Source organism: Eufriesea mexicana, unplaced genomic scaffold (assembly GCF_001483705.2).
Source record: "Eufriesea mexicana isolate 0111107269 unplaced genomic scaffold, ASM148370v2 scaffold8981, whole genome shotgun sequence".
In the NCBI taxonomy this organism is placed as follows: Eukaryota; Metazoa; Arthropoda; class Insecta; order Hymenoptera; family Apidae; genus Eufriesea; species Eufriesea mexicana.
Window position 1 is genome coordinate 406,023 of NW_016916724.1, and position 26,634 is coordinate 432,656.

The 26,634-nt window shown below is 47.6% G+C and overlaps 3 protein-coding genes across 4 annotated transcripts in view; all 3 read right to left on the reverse strand.

Annotated features, from left to right (window-relative positions):
* The window catches only part of LOC108553023 (CG1567-like), a 2,954-nt gene extending 1,698 nt beyond the window's left edge, over positions 1-1,256 (reverse strand). The window contains exons 1-3 of the mRNA XM_017907764.1: positions 1,120-1,256; positions 420-523; positions 127-283 (exon numbers count right to left, since the gene is read on the reverse strand). Of these exons, the coding sequence (XP_017763253.1) occupies positions 127-283; positions 420-523; positions 1,120-1,256 (398 nt within the window). The remainder of the gene's footprint in view (positions 1-126; positions 284-419; positions 524-1,119) is intronic.
* A 1,485-nt stretch (positions 1,257-2,741) lies between these two features.
* Positions 2,742-7,287, reverse strand: LOC108553015 (uncharacterized). Its single transcript, XM_017907755.1, has 3 exons — positions 7,117-7,287; positions 4,483-4,560; positions 2,742-3,650 (listed from the first exon to the last, which is right to left on the reverse strand). The coding sequence occupies exons 1-3, from the start codon at positions 7,285-7,287 to the stop codon at positions 2,742-2,744; spliced, it is 1,158 nt and encodes a 385-aa protein (XP_017763244.1).
* Positions 7,288-19,634: 12,347 nt separating this feature from the next.
* On the reverse strand, positions 19,635-24,541 carry LOC108553020 (organic solute transporter alpha-like protein). Of its 2 annotated transcripts, XM_017907760.1 has the most exons (6): positions 24,300-24,541; positions 22,199-22,394; positions 21,239-21,470; positions 20,876-21,032; positions 20,319-20,459; positions 19,635-19,987 (listed from the first exon to the last, which is right to left on the reverse strand). In XM_017907760.1, the coding sequence occupies exons 1-6, from the start codon at positions 24,388-24,390 to the stop codon at positions 19,788-19,790; spliced, it is 1,017 nt and encodes a 338-aa protein (XP_017763249.1). In that variant the 5' UTR covers positions 24,391-24,541; the 3' UTR covers positions 19,635-19,787. The 2 variants fall into 2 exon arrangements, with proteins under 2 accessions (XP_017763249.1, XP_017763250.1); XM_017907761.1 differs by lacking the exon at positions 20,319-20,459.
* Positions 24,542-26,634: the final 2,093 nt, after the last annotated feature.

The following is a 26,634-nucleotide window of genomic DNA, read 5'->3' on the forward strand; positions in this document are numbered from 1 at the left end:
TCGGAAGAGGGTCGCGGTTCCGATTGGTCGCCATTCACTTCACGGATCTCGTTAGGTTATAACTCGCATTCGCCGTTGCTCTTTTCGATTCAGCGAGGCATGTAGAAGACGATAACGAAAGATTACCTGCCATGCTGACATCCAGGTAGTGCTACACACTTGTCGCAGAGCTCGCCATAAAAGCCCAATTTGCAACGACATTCACCTGGTCGACGGCAGTAACCCTGAAGAGGGTCGCACCCCTTCCGACAGATTGGCACGTCGCACAAATCGCCGGTCCATCCTAAGCGGGAAAAGAAGCGCCGGTTATACAAAGCGGAATCTCTGCTTGCTCTTTTCTTTTTTCATTGCACTTTTCTGCGCCAAGTCCGCGATGAATTCCATCGGGTCTTTGTTCCTTTTTTTCTCCCTTTTTTTACCTGGCAAGCACTTTACTTCGCCGGCCTCGTCGCAGACGTAGTGCGAGTTTGGATGCTGAGAGGCTGGTATCTCGCAGGCTTGCTTCTTCCATTTGGGAACGTACCTAAATGGAGTGCAGGTGAATTGTTTATGCAACTAAAAGCGCGTGATAAAAATTACCGATAATACGCGAATCGCTCGCGATTTATCGCGAACGTGACGAGAGGCGAGGTATAATCGTTATTACGTTAGTGGTTCGGTGATCGAGCGGAGTAAAGGGGTCTAAGCAGTTGCGATTAGTCGAGGCAGAGTCTTAAAATATGTAGAATAGTGGAACGAGCCGTAACAAGGGGAACAGCGAAAGATAACATCGACAACGATCCAGTAATTACGGCAACGCAACGGTGTGCTCTACCCATGTGACACGAGAACCTGGCAACACGATCTGATCTCCGATAACCGCGTATTATCTTCTATAATTAGCTCTCCGCGTTCTAATTCGAGACCCACAAGCACTCGACTCGTATCACCGCACGTTGATCGAATTAATTCCTACGCAACGCGACGAACATGCAGATTCGCGTGATCCGAGTTGCCAGAGATGATCCCCGAGACACCTCGGGGAGTTCTCGTTGAAGCGGATCTCTGGGAATCGAGCGAGAACGAAGGATTAACGATCGAGTCGCGTAAATCGGACGAAAGTATGCGTATGGACGATACCTGGGTCCGGCCGCGAGTCCAAATGGCAGCATGCCGAGTCCGAGAACCGTGGTAACGCCGACGGAGTGTCCATCGTGCAGGGTGCCCAGTTGACCGGGACCGATGAAGAGGCTGAGACAGGCGAGCAGGAGTATCATCTTTGCTTGACTTCCAAGTCAAGACTGAGGACGACCGCGTCCAAGGCTTCGGCTTGGATAACGGGACCTTGTTCGAGGTCACGGCACACTTTTTCATCGTGGCCGTACTGGTGGTGGCGCGTTCGCGGGCACGCGTGATCGTGTGGGTACGCATGTGTGACTCGTACACTTGCCAACTCCATCGTTACACAGCCGGAGAGCTCTCCCCGTTTGACTTTTTTCGTCCACTCACGACGACGAGTTTATTATTCGCTCGGGAAAGTTCAATGCACCTCTTCGACTAAGTCGGCAGGAGGCATTCCCCCTGAGAGCTCGCGTTCGCCGTTGCCACGGAAAGGAAATGGACGTCCCTGGAACTTTCTCGGGACTCGTATGCCTGCACGCGGCGCTGGAATTCGGCTAAAGTCCCCGCAGGCCGGACCCAACGTTTATTTTGTCACGACTAACAGTTCTTTCGCTCGTAATTTTTTAACAACACCGATCGAGAGATCGTTGTCCCTAATAGACGCGGTGGTCCCTGACAAGGTCCTTGCGAATCTCGCGTAACGGGAATTTTTGCGTATCCTTTTTCTCTCTGATATTCCACTCGGTAAACGAAACGTTCGATTCCCCCTCATAATCTCGCGTAAATCCATTCGATATGGGAAGACAGATCTCCTCTTCGACTTCGATGAAACAACCTACGAACCCTCGTTACTCGTCTTTAATCCGGAGACAAGGAGACGAACCGTCGACAAAAGTGGGATTTAGGATCCTAGTTACCGGTGATATTAAATGTAAGGCGCTTAACAGGAAAGGCGGGTTTTCGAGTGCTAGCCGAGTGTGATTCTTGAAACGTGGCCGCTCGTATCTCGGGATTTCTGTGTCAGGGATTTTCGAGGATCTACTCGAGAAGTGTTACTGCAAGTAATTTATTTATATTTTAAAGACTATGTACAGGTCTTGGAGCTACTATTTACAAATAAATACAGAGGATGGCACCTCGAAACGGCGTCATATTTTCTCATATCGATAGGAACTCTTTTACAGTCTGTACGTTGCGTGTTGAGCAAGGAGTTATTTAGTATCCTATTACATACAAAAATAGCTAGATCTTTTGTACATTTCCTCTACATTCCCGCTGGCCGTGATAGTCGCGGGGTCGTCACTCTCACAAAGACACGTGCACACACTTTAGAAACTATTTTACACGATACTTAAGAACAGACAGTTCTTTCGAGTTACTCGAGCTTACGTCTACACGGATATAGAATTTACATCGTTACATTAATCAAATTACGTCTCTATCTGGAGTACGAAGCGAGCATGATACGTTCGCCACTCCGATGGCGACAGGAATCCAATGAAGATTGTCCTTTCTGCTGGTTTCCTCCATCCGCCTAAAGGATTCGGCCCTGCCAGAGCGAACATGTCCCTGAGTTTGTCATCGTCGTCGACGATGCTTCATCAACGTTCGTCTATGCTCGGAGCAAAAAGTATTCGGCTTCAGACCTCTTCAGCCTCCACGGTCTTACCCTTTCTGCAGACCTTCGCCGCACCGAGAATGACTATCAAAAGAACAGCAGAACCGCAGGCAGCGTAGATATCCCAGGGATATAATTCCTCGATGGTCCTCTCTATCCTCTTAGCCTGAACGGAATTAGGCCTCGTATCCACCTCGATGGGGAAGCTACCAGGTCCGTCGTTGGAGGCGATTCTGACAAGGTATTTCGTTCCAGGCAGCAGAGAAATCTGCGCGGAATTCGAGTCTGTCACTTGATTTCCCATAAGACCACCCGTCTCGGGCTCCCAGGACACCACGTACGATTCCTTCATTCCTAAATGATCCTTGGCAATCCTATCGTTATAAGCGTTGCTCGTCGAAGGAGTGTTGTCGGCCCCGAGATCGTCCAATCGATCCTCCTTCCGCCTGAAGAAGAACCTCCGGAATATTTCGTCGGAGATTTGAGAATCCTCGTGATTCCTCCACTCCGCGAGCACTTTTTCCCCGTACTTTTCCAGGAAGAACTGTCTCACGCGATTATTGAATCTGACCTGTTCCAGGGACCTCTGTTCTTCAAGTTGAGTCTGGACATCCTTCCAGGAGACCGTCGCCTCGTACAATGGGCCCTCCTTCAAGGATTCCAGCTTTGGAACCCATTCTTGCCAACTGTAGTGCTTCACGCCGTCCTCCATCGCGACTATGATCCAGGTATCCGGCCTTAGATTCGGAGTACGCTCCCCTGGGTAATATCCAGCTACTCTCCACTGCTTGTAAAGCTTGCGCATCACTACGGCCACGTCAAATCTGTCCAGGGCGATGGGTGCCTTCTTAGGCGCTGGCAGCATCGACGGTATGTACTTCTCCTCTATTCTGGTCTTTCGGTAAGTACAGGCTGTCTGGCAGGCTGGGCACTGCAATAAAAATATCGATCATCCGATTAATCCCTCGCCAACTTTTCAACCTTTCCTCTCGAGAGATTTATCTCGAGTAACGACTGTCTCTTTTGGCTGACCTGTTCTTTAACAAAGCGCATCGAGGACACGACAATTAATGATCTCGAACGAGAAGCCTCCTTCCGTTTATCTGTGCCCCCTTTGGCCCTCGATTCGACCGCTCGTCGTAACATGGTAGTCGACCGTTGCCCAAATATTTGAAAAAGATTCCTATCTCCACGGAGGTCGATACACGGAGAGTTTAAACTCGAACGTCGCGCGACAAAGCGACCCGACCTTCCGTAAAAATCGACAGGTAGCCGTTTCTAAGGATTTTCCCAGACCTCGGGACCTCGTCGTGTCGGAACTGCCTTTATCGAAAGTTTCCTTTCTTCTTCCCTCGCCGCCGCTCGCCCTATATTTCTCGCTTTCTTCCCTCGTGGCTTTGAAATTTTCAAAGTTAACCCCGACGTAAAAGGTTTCCCTCGCGCCCGATCGATCCGAATTTTCCGCCGGTTTGATACGCTGCAGATTTCTGACGCTTCGTCGAGCAGGCCCGAGCGAAAAATTTCGGTTATCCGAGAAATTGCGATTACCGCGTTCGCGGCTGCTTACTCTCTCCGAGAGATATCGTAAATTCGAGGCATGCTAGAATTTGCCGCGGAACAGGCCAGACCACAATTTTCTCTCGACACGAGATCTCACGTGTTTCCCCTTAGCGAACAAGCTTGGCCAAGGGGCCGAAAATTCCCTTCTCCGCGAGACAACCTCCCCTAATCCAAAAGACTGCTTCACCCGTAAATTTACTTACATGTAGATACTGGTCGCCCTCGCAAATGGTTCTTGTCTTCTCCCACCGGTTCTCGAGGGCCTCGCAGTACTGCCAGCACTGTAACACAGGAGAGAGAAAAAAACGTACACACGTGAAAGAAGCGAGCGTGGCAGGGGGAGGTTTCAGCGTTGAACAAAAAGCTCTTGCACGCACGGGACGCACGGGTAAAAAGGAACGATGGCACACGAGGGGGATGAAGAGGGACGACGCGACGAAGAAACGCGAAGAAGGAAAGGGAAAATAAGAACCATCGGCCGGACCGTTGAATCGAGCGATTTAAGCGGCCATGGAGAGGACCAAGGGAGGAAGAAGGTGCAGCCAGAAAGAGAAGAAAAAGGAAGAACGCGGATAGGAGGAGGACGAAGAGGGAGAGAAAGAGAGACAGAGGAGAGGGGGGCCGAATTAGCTCCAACCTGTTTCAGGCATAACAGGCACCGTCGTTGTTGTCTTCATATTTATTGGGATACCGTCTCTCGTGGAGCCCTGTTTCCAGATTCTTTTTTTCCTCTCCTCCCTTGGAGAGAAAAAGAGAGAGACCCCTGCGCTTTGCCCTCCCTCCCCGATTATCCTACATCACGATGTGTTCCTTCTAAGCCTGGCTGCTTCGTAGAAACGCTGTAGGTCCCCTTTCTTCGTGCTAAAGACGCTTCCAAAAAAGCAACATCAGCATCCTCTAACAGCACCGCGATAATTCCCTCGGACCGTTTCTCCTTTCCTCGCCGGTTTTTACTTCGTTCGCGTAAACGAGGCCAGAAAGAGATACCGTTGGGTATCTATCTACCGTGTACCAACGAAGGAAGAAAGTGGATGAAATTAGAAGAAGAAGAAGGCTGGAAATAGCACCGAGGCTCCCGCAATGTTTCACGAGACGAGGAAAAGTGAATCGTCTGGTCGATGTTGCGTAAACCGAAGCGAATCCGCGGAAGATAAAACGTTTGTATCGCTTCCCGACGCCACGGTCATTGATTTCCCGAACGAGGGGATGCGGCGTTTACGACCCTCCACCGATCGTAATTCGATAACGGCGCGATCATCCTCGCATTCGACGAGATTTGATGGAACGATCGACGCCTCTGACGTTTGCTCCGCCACATTCCTCGGCCACGAATCCAGCCAGCCATCGCGATTACCATCGCCGGAACGACTGCGATTAAACACGCGATTCCGCGATCGCAACGACTCCTCGCCGGTGTAATTACGCGATATCGTCCGCTGCGATCGTTAATCATCTTCGACGTTTTCCAAGAAAATCGCGCACTCGCCGCGCGTGCAGCTCGAAGCTTTCGGTTGCGCGATTCCGCTTTGAGCGCGACACTGTCGAGCGAGTTACGCGAGCATCGCGAACATCAAAGGCTGCCGGAGACCGCGCGGTGTTTCGGAGCGTGTGGAGCCGAACCTGTCGACGATTTAAAAACGCTGTCCCCTCGTTTCCGATCGGTCGATCACGCAGCATCCCCTTCACGGCCGATTGTCCGGAGTAAAACAATTACCGATGGCGAAAAGGGCGGTTGAAGGTTTCAAAGCTAGCGCGACGATTCCCCACGCAGACATAGTCGTCATTATCCGAACGTAATTCTCTCCGAGGGGGGTTCGTCGCGCGCGACCTTCATTAAGCCACCTCCGCGCGACCGCCTCCTCGGAGAATCGTTATTCTAATGTGTCCTAGGGAAACTATCCTCGAGGACTCTCCCTTTCCGAGCATAAATTTGAATGGATCACCGACAGCCCCCTCTCGACCCGGGTCCACGCCACGCATCCTCGATAATGCTCCACGCGCGGACTACACGCGTGTGTACGCGTGTCTTCTTATTCACACGCAGTCACGGGGCCTTGCCGTGGGTGTGCACGGGTGAGATGGCATCGATTTCTCTGAAATTAATGGACACCCCCTGTACACCAAATGAGCAACGCCCCGAGCACACAGGCGCACGCTCGCCGCATTGTGCGTGAGTTAATCGTGATTCCCATCTGTCCATCTGCAACGTGTCTCGCCCGAACAGGGGTGCCTCTAAGGGTGGGGTACGCCGTGGACCACCATGATTTTCCACGACGCCCCGTAAAACCGACGAGGAAGATTTATCGTCGCACCGTGTCGCTGCCACGACCCTATCGGATTTCCAGACGATCGAATCGTCACCTAGCGTGCTCGTACGCGCCTGATTTCGTCCCGATACGATATTCCCGGGTATTTTCGAAACACCTTCGGAGATTGTTTATCGTGCGCCCGAAGCTTGAAGCGGAGCAACGGTTCGAACGGGAACTGTTGATTTTTCGGGGGAATTCTCGAGCAGAGGACGTGCTGTTCGCCTCGATGGAACAGGGACTCTGGGTGACTGGGAAAGAGGGTCACGTTAAAGTTGGAGGTATCGCGTTGGGTGCACGAGCAGCTCGGAAATTTCGTGAACAACTCCGGCCGATTCTATTTGAGACGAGGAGAATGGAACGGAGGGAAAACTCGGTCATACAGAGCGTAGAATTCGTGATACTTTCGAAGCTTTGCGTAGTAACGGTACGCTCGAGAAAATCGACGATACGTGCTGACCTTAAAGAAATCTGTAACGATTTAAGGTTTCGAAGGATCCCGAGGATAAGTAGATCGTAAATTCTATTCACCGTGCTACAATTGGTCTGCTCCTGCTCCGAGTACCAATCGCAGGTCCCATCAGCTGTATGCTTCCTCAAACATTGCGATCTACACTGAGCGATCCTGACGATCGGTCCGAGATCGAATCCGGTAACCATCGTTGCGCACAGGACGAGTACAAGGATCCACGGAATCTCCATGCTCGATAAAGATCACACTGCTTTCGCAACGTATGTTCACTCACTGATCGTTCACTTGTCGTTTCAACGTTCACCGTTGTCTCTCGGAGGAATCACTCGATTACGGTTCTACGGAAACTATGAAAGGTTTAATTCGTACGACGAATCGCGACTAAGCACCGTAAATGCAGCGTGTTGTCGGTGAGCAACGGGCAGAGGAGTAGGTTCCTGTACCACCGAAATTTCGAGCCGACTGCGACCCTTCGGAGGTCGGTACCTTCCTTATGTAGCCACGCGCCCCACCATTGAATTTTAGCTCGCCCCTACCCCTTAAAGGCAGCGTAGCATCCCTTGTAATTATCCGTGGGCTGGAACCGTCCCTCGGCATATGGTCGACCATACTGCATCACCGTCCTTCTGCCCGAATTATTTCGCTGGCAAAGAAGTAGGCCAAACTGCGAAAGGAGTCGCAAATTTTCCTTTCGGCGAAACCCTTTGATCATTCCGTCGCAATTTTTTTTTTTCCTCCCCCAAGTCTCGAGTTTAAGGGTAGATAAGGTAAGGAAATTAATTATAGGGTACAATCTTTTCTCCAACGTGGACTTAATCGCTCGGTAAAAATGCGAGTCCTTTTTATTTCAGGCTTGAGGAAGTCTGTTTATCCAGGCGATAAAATTTGAATGGAAGATCCCTGATATATCGTAATTATGGAAATGATGTTCCACCCTAGCAAACGCGCGATTAACATCGATTCGCATTCCTCTGGTATGCTCTGCACGCAATCTGTCGTCGCGAATATTATCTCGGCAGAGAGCCACCCTCGCGTTACAATCGCGTTGCGTTTCACTGTAATTATCCACGTGCCGTATGGTCGCCGGCATATGGTCCAGAACGCCATCCTACTTTGCTGGAATCTCCGTCGTTGCGCCCGAGGAGGAGGGAGAGAAGAAGAGGAAGATTACTCCGAAATTGACTGCTCGTGGAACAAATTAAATTTCGTCTTCGGTCGATCGTGAAATCGCGTCTCTTTGTGACGTACCGATGGACGCGTTCTTTCATATCCCTCGGCGCTATTCGCAATTTCCGTCGGAAATATAACGTCTCCGCTGGAACGTAATTTCGAAAAGTCTCGGTGCTCGACGAGCCAAAATTTCCTCGCGCGGTAACCCGAGTCCACGCGTGAAATTCTATACGAGCAAACGTTTTCTCAGAAAACTTCCTTCTCGTCCCGAAGCGATCGCTATTAGAATCCGCTTCCGGCCACCGATAATCCCCGGACAGGAACCTCCGAAAACCAAAGGCGTTTTTGGCTGCAGGGGAAACAGATAATCGTCGGTCGCAGGAACGAGAGAAAGGCCTAGCCGCCCCTTTGGAGATCCTCGCGATGTGCGGGAAAATTTGGCAGCAATTAGCCGGCATCCGTCCGAGCAGCGGGCACGACGACGTTCAGTCCCTTCCTGGTTCTCTGTCCAGTGTTCGTGTACGAGGGTGAAGGGGCGGAGAGGAAGAAATCGGTGTCGGATGATCGCGATTCGAGGGATGCGCATTATCAAAGGTCTCTCGTAGCACGATCCAATATGGTTTTCATCCGGCAGGTACACGATCTCGTCCCACCCACCACCTCCGCTCGGCGAATATAAAAGGAACAAGAAATAGAACGCGAAGGAAGAGGCGGAGAAGGAGCGGCGGGGACACGCGGGGTCGACCGATAAAGAGCAGAGAGAGGAGGAGAGAGAGAGAGAGAGAGAGAGAAGAAGAGACGAAGAGGGAACGAGAGATGGAGGAGAAAAGAAAAGGAGGTGGAACATATTCACCGGAAGTCGTTCGTGCTCCCTGGGTGCCCCGCGATACACGTCACAATGCACAGGATGTGTACAAATAAGGGTATTTGTCTGGCAGCCCGATTGTGGGGTGAAATATACGATGACGTTAAACGGGCCCAAGTTGCATCCCTCGCGCGCGAGTTCGTCTGTGAAACACTCTGATCCGCGCGCTCGCTCGTTTGTGCCGGTTGCCAATAGAAAAAGGCCCACGAATAGAGGAGCCATTCATCTAGGCACCGTTTAGGGGTGGCGCTCGGCCGACGGATCGTTCCTTCAATGGCGAGTGACATTTTATTGTGCTACGGGCTTTTCTCACACCTGGACCGACGCGATCTCGTCGCGACCGATGCTTCCATGATTTTACTATTCCACCAGTGGCTACCGGCCCTCGTCGCACGTGAAATCGTTTCCAATGGCACGCCGACGTTCTCTTCGACTCGATTACGCCTTCCATCGGTACATGCTCGGAATGAGCCACGGTATCGACGTGTACAAGGACGATTTCATTTCGAAACGGTGATTTAATGCTCGGAGAGGAAAATTTAATCCGTATCTTGCCCGTATCGCTGCAATCAAATATTTATCGTCGATTACAGATGCGCAGCGACGAGTGGTCGATGGCAAACATATCCGGCACGCGCCACGCGTCGTTCCAGAGCCTCGTTTAAAGCTTTCGCACCGTAACCGATCCGGGGGAATAATCCCGAGGGAATTCGAAGCAGCTTCCCGAATGACCGTCGCTGTTTTTGTACTCTCGTTCGTGGAGAAAATTCGGCACGCGACGCAGTCTCGGGATCCGAACTTCTCGTTAACTCGAGGGTGTCATCGAATCGCGTAATGGAAACGTCAAAAGTTCATAGCGGGGTTCTTTCAATAAGAATAATGTTCCTCCACACCCTTCCTCGTGCATCAACGTGCTTCGACGCTGCCATCCACCCCCCGAAATCGCCAACCCTCGTTCCCGCCGAAGCAGGATGCGAGTAAATAATTTTTCGTCGCATTACACCGACTGGGAACTACGAGAACGGAAATACGTACGTTCCCGAGGATTTTCGCGTTAATGGACCACTGACCACGTCCGGACGCGTCCGTTTGGCACCGGTGGGATTGTTTGCGCCCCACACTCGCCAACCCCGAAATCAAACCGACGCGAAGATTTTTCACCGACGCCATAGGTGTTAGATGTTTTCGTAGGATCCGTAAGCCGGGGCCGTCTCTTTCAACATTCCTTTCCCTAATCTCGGTCCACGACCCGACCTTTTCCAACCGACCGACTATCGTCGCGTAACATCTTCCGCACGATTTCTTTCTCCACGCTCGCGTCGCGTCGCGAGCATTGTTTGTCGCCCATAATCCCCCGCGTGAAGGATTACGTGAGTCTCGATTTTCCGTAAGATTGCGCGATCCAGCCCGAACGCGACGTCTCCTAGTCGCCTTACAAACGAAATTCGAATCGATGCCGCAGACACGACCCCGTGCATTCGTAATGGTCAAGCTTCCAGATCTTATCCGCGCGTCTATCGTCGAGTTTCGTGAAAAGCCGCTTTTTCCTTTCACCTACAGTTACAGAAACAGTCTAACGGGCCTGGCGTGAATAGCGGTCCCTTTTCGAGTGTGTCCTGTTTGAAAAGGAAATTGTAATTTTTAATGGGATACAATGGAAAATTATAGTCGCATTACCGAGCGTGGTCCAGGCGTTACAATGGTGTGCCGAAGTGCGAACGCGTTGGAAGGGAACGAAAGAGCATGGCGTGCAACAAAAGAAGTTTGCCTATCGGATTGTAAAACGGCCGGGCGCGTGAAGTTAAACCCGAGGCTTATCTGTCCTGGAAAAATATCGCGCTTCGTTTCGCTCGGCTTACTTCGCTCTTAATCCCCGCATATGCTAGGGGAAATATTTTTCTCAAATATTATTTCAACGCATCCCTGCTTGCTCTTCCTCCCCGTAAGCCTGCTAACGATTCCGTCCAAGCAGACGCGTCGATCATCCATGCTGCGCGAGCAATCTCTCGATCTTCCGATAACCGCGAAATCGCGAGGAATTATCCCGAAGGGACACCTTGCGTCTCCTCTACCTTTCCACGGTGTCCCGAAAAATCGCGTTTTACCAGCTAACGGACGCGACAGGGCAGAAAATTTTGGGCCGATTCTTTGTTCCGCTTCCACGAGCGTCGGCTCGGTCCCGGAGAAGGCGCTTTGAAAGCCAGTTTTCGCGTCAAATATGCTGGCGACAAATTTTTATTGTCATCGGGCCGACATTAGCGACGGCTTTCCCCGCCACACCGGCTGCCAGGCAGAATAAGGAGAGAAGGAAGAAGAGATTTCTTCAAACGAGTCCCCTGAGAGGACAGGTGGTAACCAGAGGATCTCCGAATCGCTATTGAACATTTAGCCTCCTACCTTACCTGTGCAGAGGCTAGGTATCCACCAATATGTTACCCTGACAAATTCTGGAAACCGAAATTTATAACCCTGGACCGCTACTCTGTCCTGCGAGTCCTTCGGGTGTCTCCATTTTGCCTCGCGTCGCTGAGATTTGGATAAAATTTCGAGGACGATGTCCGAGACTGATCTCAACGTCACGATGAAAACGGGAAGCAATTAAAAATGCCACGCGGATATAACGTCTACTTGGCATCCAATTTCTCCTTTTCCCTCCCATCGAATTAACAACGTCACCCTTGCCGTCGTTTTCGGGCAAACAGCCGCTGAGAAACCAGTCAGCAGCGCGTTATCCGAGCAATTAGGGGCTCGAAACGCCCTCGACGCGGCACGGGCGAAAATTTTTTTCCCTCCGTACCCTTCGTAAATCACGTGAAACTCGACGTTGTCGCTCGGTTTTACGACGGCCGTAACTTGGAATTGGAATTTTCGGATTGATTTAGGGCCAACGGAGGTGAGCGAAAGGCGCCACCAATTGTGCGACCCCCCTCGATTCATTGTAAATCAATGGTTTTTCGTTCGGAAGCGGTTAGAAGCTGAGTCCTTGCTTAGAATGCGACGCCACGGTAACCGCTTCTTCGGTTTGCCTCGTCAACGGCACGGTGGCAATTACCTAATTTACTGCGGCTGACTTTCGGCCCGGGTGAAAACTGCGGTCCGACCGCCATTTCTTGCTGTCTCATCCCGACCAAGGTTCCGTTGCCGAATCGCTCGCGAGGATTTCCAGCACTTCTGCGACAGGAAATCTTCGAAGCTTCCCGTGGTCTCTGCACCGCGTGCGGTTTCTCCAGAGAGGCTGCTACCCTCGGTAGGTTTCCTCGTGGAAATACGAAATGGCGCATGTCCTCGGAATTCCTTGTCATTTTTGCAAAGTAAGACCGATTGCCGTGGAACGAAATTCGGAGACAGAGGTGATTTCACGGCGTAAAAGGTAGGAAATTCCAGCTGGTTTCTTGCTTCCCGTGCTCTCCTTCCGCCGACATTAATTCTTTTTTGTCGCGTAGCCGGTGCATCCTGCGTTACACCGCGGTCACTTTTTGCCGGGCACAATGGCCCACGGAGAATATTGTCCGATAATCTCGCATGCACGTGGTTCCACGCGTGTTCGGCCCGTTCAATGGGCCCGTGGCCCTGTCGTTTTCGTTCGCGTCGCGGCGGAACAACCGCAGGCGTGTATTCGTCCCGGGCCCAGTAATTGCCGTCGAAAGGAGAGTTTCGCTATGGTGGCTCGTAAAAAGCATGCGAAAGCTGCAAAAACGACGCCGTTCGGATCCACGGCTCTTGATTACCCGCACGACGGCTTTTTTCCGTATTAAGCGATGCTCGAGCGATGCTTTTTTCTGTAATCAACCGACTTGCCCCGTCGCGCCGCGATAGCCTGCTCAAGGAATTTGTCGATGATTCGCTATTAACAATTTTGCTTTCGCTCGTAATAAGCATACAGGCACTTTGCATATCGATTAGACACGGGTCACGACTGGAACGGTGGCCCGAACGGGATATATATCGGCCATGGTCGGCGAAAAATTAATTAGAACCGCGATCTTTCAACGGAAACCACACGGGGGACCAACATGTTCCCAGCAACGAATGACGATCGATCCTAAGAATTCCTAGGGCACGTCCATGCCGACGAGGGCCCTGGCGGTCCCGGTCGCATCAAGGATACGGTGCTTAAAGCGGCGAAAATTGGCCCGGGTCTCGTCGCGATCATTATGCTCTGTCTTACAACATTCATAATTCGTAAATAACAGCGTTGGGAGAGAGCTCTGTGCGGGCGCCACGGCTCCGCGGGCGTTTAGCATATTTTATATAGACGAAGAGGGAAAGCTAAGAGGCGCAACGGCCTAAAAAGAAACTTAAATAGACAAGCGGTTCGGAAGACAGCTGTAAGCGTCGAGCTCTGATCGAACGTCTTCAACCTCTGTCTTCTTCTTTCTTTTTCTCCGTCGTAGTTTTATTCTGCGTGCGAAGTGGCAGGTAATGGAACGTATGAGAAGTTTCTAAATACGATCAGAAATTCGTACTCGCGTCGGAACAGACGAGACTCGGACTATCTTCAGCTCGTACGAGCCTATGTAGTCGGTTGAACCATGTCCTTCCGCTTTAAGATGTATCGCGGTTTGATCGATCATTAAACTTACATATTGTATGAAGTATAATCATAAGATCGGCATGATGGTTACTTTAATAGCAAGTTGGTTAATAGCGTTTCATGTAACAATGTTTCAAGCAGACAGATTCGAGCGTGAAGGGTTAATTCGTGGGCGAACGTCCAGACACGAAGAAGCGGTTCCTGCGGTGATTGGCAGGGCGCGAGCATTGCATTGAAATTCAAATTAAAATTATGAAATTATCCGGGAAAAAACGAAAGGAACGGAGAAGCGGCGGCCAATTTTCGGGCAATTTCGTGGAGGGCCGACTGCCCCTGCCCCCCGCCTTCCATTTTTGTGCCCAGGTTCCTGTAGAAAATAATGGGCCACGCCGTCGGCGACCATATGGTCGCGTGGTAGAATGGCCCGGCCAAGACGAACAGGGGCCGAATGGCGAAAATTCACGGCCACTTTGACCTACACCGACGCTTCTGCTCTCTTTCGGATGATAGATCGTCCGTGATCTGGTCCTTTCCATCTTCTTACTTTTACAAAACGTGTCCGAATCCGTAGGATGTCCGTCATACCGACTTTCAATCTTTCACCTTCGTTCTTCCCACGATGGAAATCGAAATTCGTTCCACGAGTCGCTACCTTGCGTCGAAACGCTTCGTAGAGATCAAGGTTCCTCGTAATTAATAGCTGGCGAGATTTCGATACAATTATCTCGTGTATCCCGGCACTCGGCGGAAGTCTGACAAACCGGTCGTACCACGTGCTTGCATTTTACGTTGTTCGTTAACCACGACAATTGTGGAATTTTAGCTGCAGTCGTTCTCGGAAACTTCAGCTCCGTGTGATCGATCAGTTCGAGAAGAGAGCTTTAATCGTAGCGAATGATGGATAGTTTTCCTCTTCGAATGTCCGATACGTGGGTAACGCGTTGCACGCGACGTAAGAGATGACGGAGAATTTGAAACATTCGAAGAAATCTTACCGTCCCTTACGAGTTTTCTTCGACTGATGTCCACGCGAAACAATCGACTCAGGTACGCCTAAGCCGAGGAGAAGCTTAATTTTCGTTTGAAAGCCGGTCGAATCCATCGCTGGATCGGGACAAGGAGGCAGCCGACTCGTTCGTCTCCACCTCCGCAACATTTTCGGCAGACACGGCCGCGCCTCCGAGGCGTATTTTTTCCTCGAGATAAGTCTGGCCCGCGTGCCATATGTCGACGATCTCGAAAAGCGTTTTCCGATTTCTCGCGCGCGCGCGCGCGCCGCAGATGGCCACGCGTCCTTCTCGAGGATCTGGAAATCCTCGTATCGGACCACGACGAATTTCCTGCAGCTGAACATGTCGGGAATACGAGTCGGGAAATTTCATGCCGAGTCCTTCATCGAAGTGGATGCCCGGGAAGAGGCCCAGCTCTTCGACGAAGTGGCGGCATGCGACAATTTTCTGATAGCCTGGAAGTAGCGATTAGGGGCCATCAAAAGCGACCGCGGTCGAAGGAGACGTGAAATTTTCGACGATTTCCTGGCCAGAAGTCGTGGCTCGCTCTCTAGAGGTATCCCTTTTTATTGCAAGCGTTTATGGGGATTTTAGGGTCTGCCAGGCGCTAAGTCGGCAAGATAGAGAAAAGAAAACAAACGGTTCCTTTCTTCCTGACGATTTTCGGGTTCCTTTCGAACGGCTTTTACACCCTCGGCAAACAATGCCGCATTGTTACACCATCGTGTGTTTCATGAAATTAGACCTGTCGAATTTGACGCAGCTTTCCGCAGGGAATCGAAGGACCCTCGTATACCGAAGAAATTAGGAACCAGCAGTGGATCTCGCAGTTCTATCGGCGTTTATTTCCAAGTTTATTCCCGAGTTTACTTGCAAGTTGCGCTGAAAAGACCGCGATTAATTCGCAGTTAGAGCCGGCACACGTTTCCGTTTCGCGTGGACACGAGCGTGGCTGGCAAAGTTCTTAGGAATCCATAAATTGCACGGCCCCGGAGAACGTTCGGCTAACGAGTGCGCGTTTATTATAAATCATAAAGATAATTACGTTAAGAGTCGCTATGCCGGCTCATTAGGTCGCAAAATATCTTGTCGCGTCGTTTTTTTCATTAGCCGTTCTAGAGCTAAAAAAGATCCCCAAGGCTATCTAGTCGAGACAGAGGGGAAGCCGGCATAGAAAACAATTTGGACGGTGGATCCGGGTCGGCCTGCCTTAATTAGTTCCACCGAAGATTACCAATCAACAATCTCGGAATCACGGTGCTGCGATTCCCGAATCTTCTCCCCTCGATGTTCCCTACTTAACCGTAATTCCACCGTTTTTCTCCCGATGCCGAACGTCTAATTCGCCTTATTATTGTTCTTTAAGGCCCATCGAAACGTTCATTTCGAGTATTAAACGAGTATTTAATTAATATTACCGGGATTAAAATCGCGTTCGATTCTTTGATCGTATAAATCGTCGCGGAGGATCGTAATGGCGTAACGAAGACCGTCGATCACGCGCAATGAGCATCCAGAAAAGAGATTTCACGCGATACGTACGAGGAAAGCCGCTGGTAAGAAGCACGGAGGGTATTCTCTGAAAAAGAATAAGACGGCTGACAGAATGGATGATGCACGCGAGTCGGAGAGAGTTTTTTCATCCCTTAAACCGATCCTGCGACCATGTGGCCCGAAAGAAACTGTTAAATCTATTACACGTTCTAAGCTCGATCGTGATTATGGCTCCGAGGAAAAAGGTCTGCGATGAAAGGAAAAGGAGAAAAGGAGAGTCCAGGCAGATAAATGTGTCGGAGGGAAAGGGCAGAGGGAGAGGTCGGGAAAGGATAGGGAACGTTTTGTAGGCTCGGCGGGCCAGGTTGCAGGTAGGCAGTAGACCCTCAAATCGGTCAAAAAATGAGGGGGCACGCAATATACTTTGGGAGCGGCGTGTAACGTCCCCTCGTGCTCACGAACCCGTTTACGGTGTTCCCTTGCTCTATGGTTTAGTTGACCGGCCCGCAAGAAAGGGGCTCGTGGTTCGAAATCGCGATTGCGTTTCCACTTTGACCGATTCTAACGATTTCGTCCCGTCATTACCCGCTCGCGTTCTCCACCGTGATTCCGCGAATAACGTCTAGCTGGTGAACGGGAAAGAAGGAAAGGGTGGCTCGAGATCGAGGCACTTTAGATAACGTTAATTCCGACTGAACCTCCATTGTCTCCGGACACATTTTCGACGGAATACCTTCGCGTATCGCCTATGATATTAATTAAATCGGACACACGTTCCGAAACTTGGCGAGAAGCGCGTGAGATGGTTGCAGGTTTGCTTGTCGCGTATACATTTATCAGCTGAATCTGGAGAGAAACGGTTCTTCCGAAGTCACGAATGCCAAGTGGCTCCGTTACGATTCACCGAGCGAAACGCGGCGACTCGTTTCACTTTGTGCGTGGTGCATCGTGAAACTCGCCACGTCTTATAATAATAGTTGCAAGGTCAGGTAAAAGCGGCCGCGGCAGAAACTATGAGCACGACGAGGAATAATAAAGTGGAAGGGAAGTCTTCGTGGAACTTCTTATCTCGTGGACGTTCATCTTCTGTCGGACAAACGGTGGCGCAGAGGGGGCAGAGCAGCAACGAAACAAAGACGCTTAATATGTCCGGACACGTTATCGGAATATTAATATCCTTCCCTTGTGCGGTTCTGTTGGCACCGAAAAGCCGTCGCGCCACCCTGGTGACAATCGATCGTCCGAGGTGGAAACGTGGAACGAGAAAAATCGGCGTGCCGCTTCGAATGTAATGGGACACTTCCTGATGCGCGCCGGTGATAATTCTTCCCGACATCGCCACTCCGGAGGGACTTCTTCGGGGCCCCGAACGCGTCTTCGAATTTCAAACTTTGTTTCGCCACTTCTGTCCAGCTTGTCTCCTCTCGTTCGAAGCCCAGAGCTTTGCCTCTCCTCGAATTTGGACGGTGTCACGGCAATTTGAAGGAAATTCCCTGCAACAGCGCCGGTCGTACTCGCTTCTTTCTTCGGGCTTTGTCGGATCTTTCGTGACGCTTCGCAAACGATTCGCGTGATACCTTGTTTCAATATTTAAATTCGCCAAGCCCTCGTTACGACTGACGTAAGCCTTTGAAGAGGATGTTTCAAGGGTCTGTTCTCTGTTTGCAAAGGGAGAGCAAAGTTCGACCATCAGGAGGAACTTAGGCTCGTTTTCTTGCTCGCCTCGGGCGATTAGACCGAGCACCATGGATCCGTTAGCGAGATCCTTTTACCGTCGATTAAAAGACGAAATCGTGCGTTGCTCGTGTCTATTATCACTCGACTTGAACGTCTACGTCGGAGAATTTCCTTAGGTTTGCAGAGAGCTTTCGGATCTCGTCTCTTTATGCTGGCAACGTTACCAAGTTTTCGAATAATTTGGGAAAATTGAGCAAACAAAATCCAATTAACGGTACGTTTCCCAAGCTTAAAGTGGTTACAAAATACACTTCTTTTAGAGCATTTAACAAGAGCATCGGTAGCATGTGCGACATGAATGGAATGTTCCGCCATGCGCGACCCTGCGTCTTTAATGTTGATTTTTTGACTTAACGCGGCCCTATCTCCTCGGCTACCGTGGTCCTTTCGCTTCTTTAGAAAGAATTTCGTCCAGCTGCACGTGTGTCAACATCCCGTGTAACCCACTCTACGAACAATAAATTATTTATAAACACGATCACGAGGAACGTATTGAGGTAGTGAACTGGAACTTTGGAAAACATACCTGTTTGTTCCGTCGCCTCTGTTGAATCGTCGAAAGAGGCGTCTATAAAATTGATTCTTGGACGTCTGGATCTAGAACGGTAAGGTTTCGTCTTCCATGGAGTACGAGTTAGTCAGCAGAAGCATTTCATCGGGCCAATAAGAAGCTCGTGTTCTATTCTTCCCGCGCGTAACTCTAAAACACAGGCTGAAAAGAGACGAGACACCGAGCCGTTATTTCGAGATGATTACGCGCATGACGATAATTACGCATCACTGAAAGTTCTTCTGGTGCTTCGTTACAATGGAGCGACACACTTTATCCTAAACGATTTCTTTCTTCGAGAACGTCGCGTTAGAACGTCGGAGTGCTTCCTCTCTCCCCCAAAAAGCGCTCGAGTGCTCTTCAGCCTCGTTTCGTAAGAGCGTGCAGGCTGCAAGTCATTTGGTCGAGCATCCACTGTGATCTGTCAGCCGGCCGTGCGACGCGATAATGCGTAGCGACGGCTGCTGAATTCACGTACACGGCCACGTATGGTTGTTCTCATAGTTTGACCGACAGCTCCCGTTTCTTCCGCGCCGGAGACTTCGATGCCTGTGCAGACACTGCGGTAGGCCTCGCCCGATGAAAAGACGCTGCTGCGACTTCTCCATCGCTACCGTGACTCCAGACGGTGCTTCAATCTTCGTAAACAATCGTCTCTCCTCCCCTGGTAATTCCATCGCGAGTTTTTCTCATCCCCCTCGCGACGCGTTACTTTCAAACCGACACGGTTTTAACAATTTGCAACAACCTCCACGATTCTCGAAATATCTCGTTCTAACAGCTACGATGCGATTTGGAGAAACACCGTTTCGCAAGATAGATTACTGGCACGAAGACTCTCGCAACTTTCTCTGAAAGTTACAGGGTTCCTTCGCGAACCTGTCCCGAGAATGCGGCAGTTGCGTTTTATGGGCTTTGCGTAATCGAATTTAAGCACGGTGTAACGAACGAGTCTAATTCGTGAATGTCTCTCATTTTATTAGTCGCTGTAACAAGTCCCAGTAAACGGGATACACGTGTTCGATAACAGTTTTACGATGATCGACATCTAGGTAGAAAACACTTTTAACATTACTTACTAATCAGTACCTTTTCTAACAAGTATCGGACAATAGTATCGTTCGGAGTCTAGCTTTGCTCACTGAACCAGTCTTAAACGATAAAGTAGAAATAGTCTTTGAACGTCGACTTGCAACAGTGATTTCCACGAGTAGAATCTATTTTAGATACTTTCGCGGTGTAGAACCCGTGATAAATTAACGAACCGGTGGCTCCATTGTAGCCCGGCGAATACGAATTACGGCTTCCCACTCGTGGAAAAAAATGACAGAGTCGAAATTTAGAAAGTCGCTGAAAGTCAGGAGGAAATCTCACGCAGTCAACGCTGATGGCTGCCTGTTGGCCTCGTTGTTATTCGTCGAGGTCGCTTGTTCCGTGCTCTTGTCTTTGGACCGATCTGTCGCCTCGACAGCCGCCGTCTCTTCCTCCCTTTCCAGCTCCACGTAATAAACGTACCTCGCCGCGTAGCAGAGCAACAGCATCTCGATTAGCATCAGGGCATTGTAGGTAACTGAAATCGGGCAGAAGAAAGTAACAGTGCTCGTTCCTTTATCTGGCCTCGCGTATGGAAATGTTATGGGAGCCCCGTGTTCTTTCATCGTGCTCCACGTGTTCTCGGACCAGTTGCACCGCGGCTTGTCGTCGAGGAAATTTGAATTCATATTCGAAAGGTGGTGTTCTTGGAATTCGAGCGTCGCGAAGAGTTTCCTCTGGTCGCAAAAATTTCGCGTGTCAAATCTCGCGGTTAATTTTTCGAAGAAATTTAGGAAAAGATTCGTGAACCGTAATTTGCATCCGACATCGTTATTTTCTCTAGCCGAGAACACGGAAAGAAGAATTACCATTGGCGTAAATTTGCGGCGTAATTGGCGGATTGCATGGAAACAGGCCCGTATGCGATAGACTCTTGACAATGAACGCCTGCAGCTTGGAAAACAGCAGCATCAGTTGGGACACTGTGGCCTTGCGGTGGAGTTTCTCCTCTATGAAATCGACAGCAGGTCAAAAGCGCGTATGTCCGTTAACACTACGCCAGCAGGGGACAATGGGGTTTTCCAGGAGCTCGAAAATTGCTTCCTGTCGCGCTTTACTTGTGTGGTCCTTCGCGAAGTAATTGCTACCCTTGAAAGAAAGGAATCGTTCTGTTCCCACTCTCGTTCTCCGCTAAGGCCGATGTCTCTGTCGCGGCGAGCAGAAAATTTCCCGTGTAAAATCGAAATACAAAATCGTGCAATTATTATCCGAGGAGATACACGCTCGAGAAAAATAATTCAGAGAAATCGCACGAAAATTGTTTTATAATCGTCCTTCCGTATAATTTCGCCCAGCGGAGAGCAGATAGCAGGAACAGATTATGCTCGGAGATCCTTCCTCTCAATTAAGCATGCGCGATTTTTACCTGGAGCGACTTCCTGCAGACTCTTTAAGGTAATGGTCAGCCCGTATATTCCCAGAAGTATGCTAATCACCATGAACGGTTGGAGACAAATCCCATATTGCGTTATAAGACTTGGTTCCTCGATCGACATGAAGAGAAATATGCAATAAGTCAGTCCCTGCAAAAAACGTGCATAATCTTATCAGCACTGGTATACGATTTTTCTATAAAAACTTAACTAAGGCTAAAAAAAGGAATTCTGATGGCCAACCTTCGCAGATACCGAGAAACCAGCGATTAACGGGCACCGACAAGTACTTTTTACGAGAAAAGAGCGGCTGGCAGCCGAGATGCAAAAAGTTTAAGTAGAAGAAAAGAAATAACCTGGATAATAGGAAGTTGCAGGACTAGCAGTCGGACCCAGGACAAATTGGCGTCGGTCATTTCGAGACGTGGAAAGGGCAGACAGGGCCAACAGCAACAGGGCCCGACTCGCAGCACTAATGGCGGCGTAGTCGTGACCTTTTTGCGACCTACGTAGACAAGCAACAGATGCAGTCTATAGAGGGATATCGTCAGGAAGATTTGGGTCACGGCCTCCGATAGCAACTGGGTCCTAGAAATAATCGGAAGATCGTCAGCGTTGTCGGAATACGAAATAACTCGTGAATAATTTGAAATATCGTTTGTATGCACGAACGCAGAGTATGCGTTCTGCACCGAGGAATTCTCGAATTGAAAATTTAGATCTTCCCTAACGAGATGAAAAACGCGTTCGGGACACGTTGGAAATATCAATGGCCGTTCGTAGACGTTCGATGGAATTTCCATGTCGCTGTCCCAGCTTCGTTATCGAGAGGACCCATCAAATTTCGGACATCGACAGCGCAGGTGTGACACGGCCATCGAGGCAGGGATTATCTCGGAAAATCAAGATCATTAGCTACAGTCCGGGGCTTCTCTTCTGTTCTACCGTCGTTAAAAATTGTCTCAAACGGGTTGCCCCTTTGTTTCCTGCGATATTCGATCGCGTTTTCCTTCGATCCCTTAAGTGGATTTTCTAGTTTATTTCACCATCTCGAATCGGCACGTTTCGTGCCGCGAGAACAACGCGTTATCGTTTCTCAAATTTTCCCCCATTTTCGTTCGAGGTCCGATGTACTGTTTCTAATATTTTATTATACTGAAACCTTAAAACATCAGACGTTGTGAACGTTCAAAAAACTTGGACAAATAGCTTATAATTAAGTTTCATTGCTAATTCAAATTTTGCGATATCGTAATAAATCCATTATTCTTTTAACATCTTGACACGTTGGAAGGGCATTTAACGAACTGATTTACCTTGGGATTCCAAGAGCAGTGAGACTGCAGATACTCGCTACAGGATACACAGAGAGTATCGTGATACTGTTGGTCTTGTAAAGCTTTGTCTCCTTTTGGTAGAAAATATTGTGGCAAGCATCCAGAGCAAAGTACAGCGTCAACGTAGAAAGTATGGCGCCAAAGCTCAATAAACCTATGCCAAACGTACCTAAACCTGCAAAAAGAAGTTTGTCGTAAATCTTGTCAACATTAGATATCAAATATTCCTAACTGTTCTTTAGATTCAACACGCTGTTCAGATAAGCATTCGTAGAAGCGTCTGTAATAACTGAATAAACAACGCCAAGGATAAATTATTATATAAATTGATAAATCGATTATTTACGCTATCGTAATGGTACAGTCTATATTTATCTGCAGACGGAAATTGATATCAATCGATATCTTTGCGGAAAGAATAATAGCTATGACTAGACTTGGGTGTAAAACAGAGGTGATCGACCTGAGACGGAACGAAGACATGCATTATAGATCCAAGATTTGTAAAAAGAGAAATAATATAAAATTAACGTCGCGGAAGCAGTCGGGAACGATAATTGAATTCTTATGCTCGTGTTTAAACACTAGGTCGTTCGTTTATATTTTTTCTCCTTTTTCTCGGACATCTTGCACCACGAGCATTGAGCAATTGCCTGACAGAGGAACGCCGCGCAATAAACCGTATAGTATATTGCTTTTCTGAAATAGGAGTCTCGGAATATATAATTTCCTTTGTACAAACGTGACTTCTACGCTACAAAAAAGATCGTTAAAGAATTTCGTTACGACAGAGAATTCGCTGCGAGATCTTTGCAAATATGTATAATGCAATTTGAAAATTTAATATACTATCTTATTACATATTCCTATCTATGATGCTGCAGTGGTGCGATTCCGCAGTGCATCGTAATGCGTTTACAAAAGTCGATTACCTTGTCCAACTTTGCTCGAGGACAAAATTCGAAGGAAAAAATTTGATTCCTCGGGCTCCTGTAATTATAATTTGTGCAAATGAAAATACATCGTCGATGTTGTAGGATATAAAAAAAGAATTTTAATTCTCTTTTCCGTAGGTTAATTATATTCATTTATTCCCCGTGATCGATATATTTTATTTTCATATTCGGTGAAAGCCTTGACTACCGCATTCAAGCCCATCCTTAATGTAAATATGCTACCAGTTTCGATTGGCTGTTCGTACGAGACGTACAGGAATCTTCGTTTAAAGTACAATTACCAGTTTCCCCTTTGGTCAAATAATTTCAACAAAGTGTGCTCGTTTTTGAAGTTCCGTTATGCAATTTGCTATTACGTCGACCGGATGAACATTCTGTAAACCGAATTTTTTAATCGTTCTTCCTTTTATATTTCAGGAAATATCTGGCCGTGCGTGATTATTATTTTCGGGGTATACACAATAATCGCTTTCGAGGAAGTTTGTCGCGTTCTGCGTGTACGCGTCCAACGGAACACATGTTACGATCCTCGAGTAAGACTTTCACCGACGCCTTCACTTCTGCGCATGTTCCGTAGATCGGAGCACGCGAAAGGTTCAACATTACAGATTGATTAAACAAAGCGTTTCGATGTGATTGCTGTAGGTGATATTTGTTATGTACCAAGTTTAATAAAGAAATTAAGTACGTATTTTAAATGCAAATAGAAAATTGTTAATATTTCAATTATCAAACTAGTGTGCCAGTTAGTCGTGAAACGTTCTGTAAAAATATGGTAACAGAATGTCACGCATACTGTCGTACTTTCCTAGGCTACTTTCTAATGGCGTTGACGTTTCAATTACATGACGGTAACATTGACACGTAACAAACATAACGGACAAGCACACTTTCCACACGAGCTATTGTCACCTTTGTTCATTGACAAAATCACATCGAAACACTAGCCACTATGAAAAACTGAGCGAGCAGTTATGATTTAAAATAGAAAATGTAATAGTTACTTGCTCCAAAATTACTGCGATGCATCGCAAATGTCACTGTGAATTTATCAAAATCGATTAGCTCGAAAGAATTAAATGAATACCGACGACAGACACGAATTTTTGGAAAATAAGACTTACTTTCTATGTTCTCTATCGCGGAGGGAACGTAGTCGTAGTTGCAGCTAAGATTCTTGACAGATTTCTCCAGATTCTTGAATTCGATCTCCATTTTGGAAACGCTGACGTCGTTTACGATGCGATTTCAAAACACACCTTTGTTCCTTCTTTCGTCGATCGAGGTCTGTCTGCAGTGCTCACCAGCAGGAGAATCGGACTCGCGGTCTTGGCGTTTTAAAAATGACAAGAACGGCGAAGCCACCTTGTCGGTGGACGGTGAGAGTGAGTTCCCCACTTTTACCTCTATCCGATCGCGTTTGCTACAATAAATGGACAAAAATATTAAGGGTATTTTTATTCTAGCGACATGTTTATATTTCTTATCTTATCATATCTTAGTAATTTACGAGATATTTATTATCTTATCATTGCACTTGTCGCACTTCGCTACAATCTGAATCATTGTTTATTTTCTTCCCATCCTTTGCTGGATTTATTTGCTACATTCTCAAGATTGCGGAAGGATCGAAACACTTCAAAATTAAATGATTCTCAGAAGTTAATTCATATATATATGTATGTATGTTTGTTTATATGTACATTAGTGAAAGTGAAAGTACAGTCGAGTTGGAGACACAATCCAGATACAGAGTATACCTATTTTAAGAGACGAGGAACATCCATAATTTATCTCGGATTTTCTTAAATCCACTTGAATTTTGGAAACGGTGATTTAATTTTAGGATGTTAGTTATAAAGAATCTGCACCCTATTTAAGATTTTGCGAGCCTCTTGATGGAACTTAATAATTGGTATTGTTTTTTTCTAAAAAAAACTTATCTTTGGATAACAGTATTGAATTAAAAATTAAATACTAAATTTTCAATATTTGCCCTTTATTTCAGGTTTCAAACGTTACATTTGTATTAAAAAGATTGTTACAATATTACAAAATATTTTAGTGTGTTACGTAGACTGTAGAATTTGTATAAAATGAAATATACATATTTTTATTAAATATAAAGATTTAACATTCTAGATTCTTGTTCTGTGTTAAATCGGTAACATTGAAAGTGATGCCACGCACATGGTAAAAGGTAGACCGTATATTTTATTGGACTTACTGTCTTACATCCTAACATACCGACCTCGAGAACAAAGTACTTCTTGCGCCCTCTACGATTTCCTACGGTGGATATAGGAATTATATTCACTTCCATCATCGAGGACTATAAAATCAATAACTACGAAAGCATCGTCACATACCCGAGGTACATAATTGTAGTTTTATTCGATATATTTTCTTGGACACTTTGAGATATTTCTAACTAGAAATATTTCGTCAAATAGAAAGCAAAACATCGGGAATACCTTATGATCACTCGACCGGTGTGTTTCGCAGTTTGTTGACAGTTCATTGACCACAGTAACGCAGGTTTAATACTGCACACTTTCCAATAACGCGATTCATTTTCAGTTTACTATAGAATTAATTATTTCTTACAGAAGTGCTTCAAAATGGGACCTGACGTTGAAGAATTACTATCGCAAAGTTATTCGCAAACTGACAGAATCTTTTCAATCCTCTATGTTCAGAAGTATAAGCAAGATATATCTAATGCACATGGAGATATTCAAATATGTATTTGCATGAGTATATACAGCCCACTCATTGCAGAAGATTTTAATTATTTGATTTATTCCGAGCTTAAGGATAATTTTTTAACATTATATTTACCTTACGATACTTATCTTCATCATCTTAATATACATATTACTTTAACACGTATTGCCCACACTCTATTTTCAAAGTTCAAAGGGAACATTGAAAATTTATAAAAGATACGAAATATCTTAAACTATGTGCGTAGCTCTCAGCTTGGTATCGTTTTCCAAAAATTATTCTTTGGAAAACGATATCAATTACCAGGTCTCACCACGTGGAGGTGGCTGCGCATCGAGACCCGACATGCGCCCTAGTGGCGCAGCCTGCTGGCGCTATCTGTATCAAAGGTACCCTAATCTAACTTGGAGCGAATTAAGTTAAAATGACTCTACTGACACTTTATTATATTTCGTGTCTTACAGGGTTTCGGCTCGGTATACTGAAACTCTACTGTCGCAACGCTAAAATATTTTCAAGTTCCCATAAAAATAGGGAATGAAATATCAAACACGCAAGCTAATAGAAAATCGCGACGCGCCCGAACGAGATCGCGATTATTCGAAAGACCGACTAGCCTAGGCGATGTACTCCCGTGTACAGAGATAACTTCATACCTCGGCACCCTCCCGATCGGGCCTAGCTCAATTCCAGTCACTGTCGCACTCGCCAAGACTTACACGTGGACCAAGG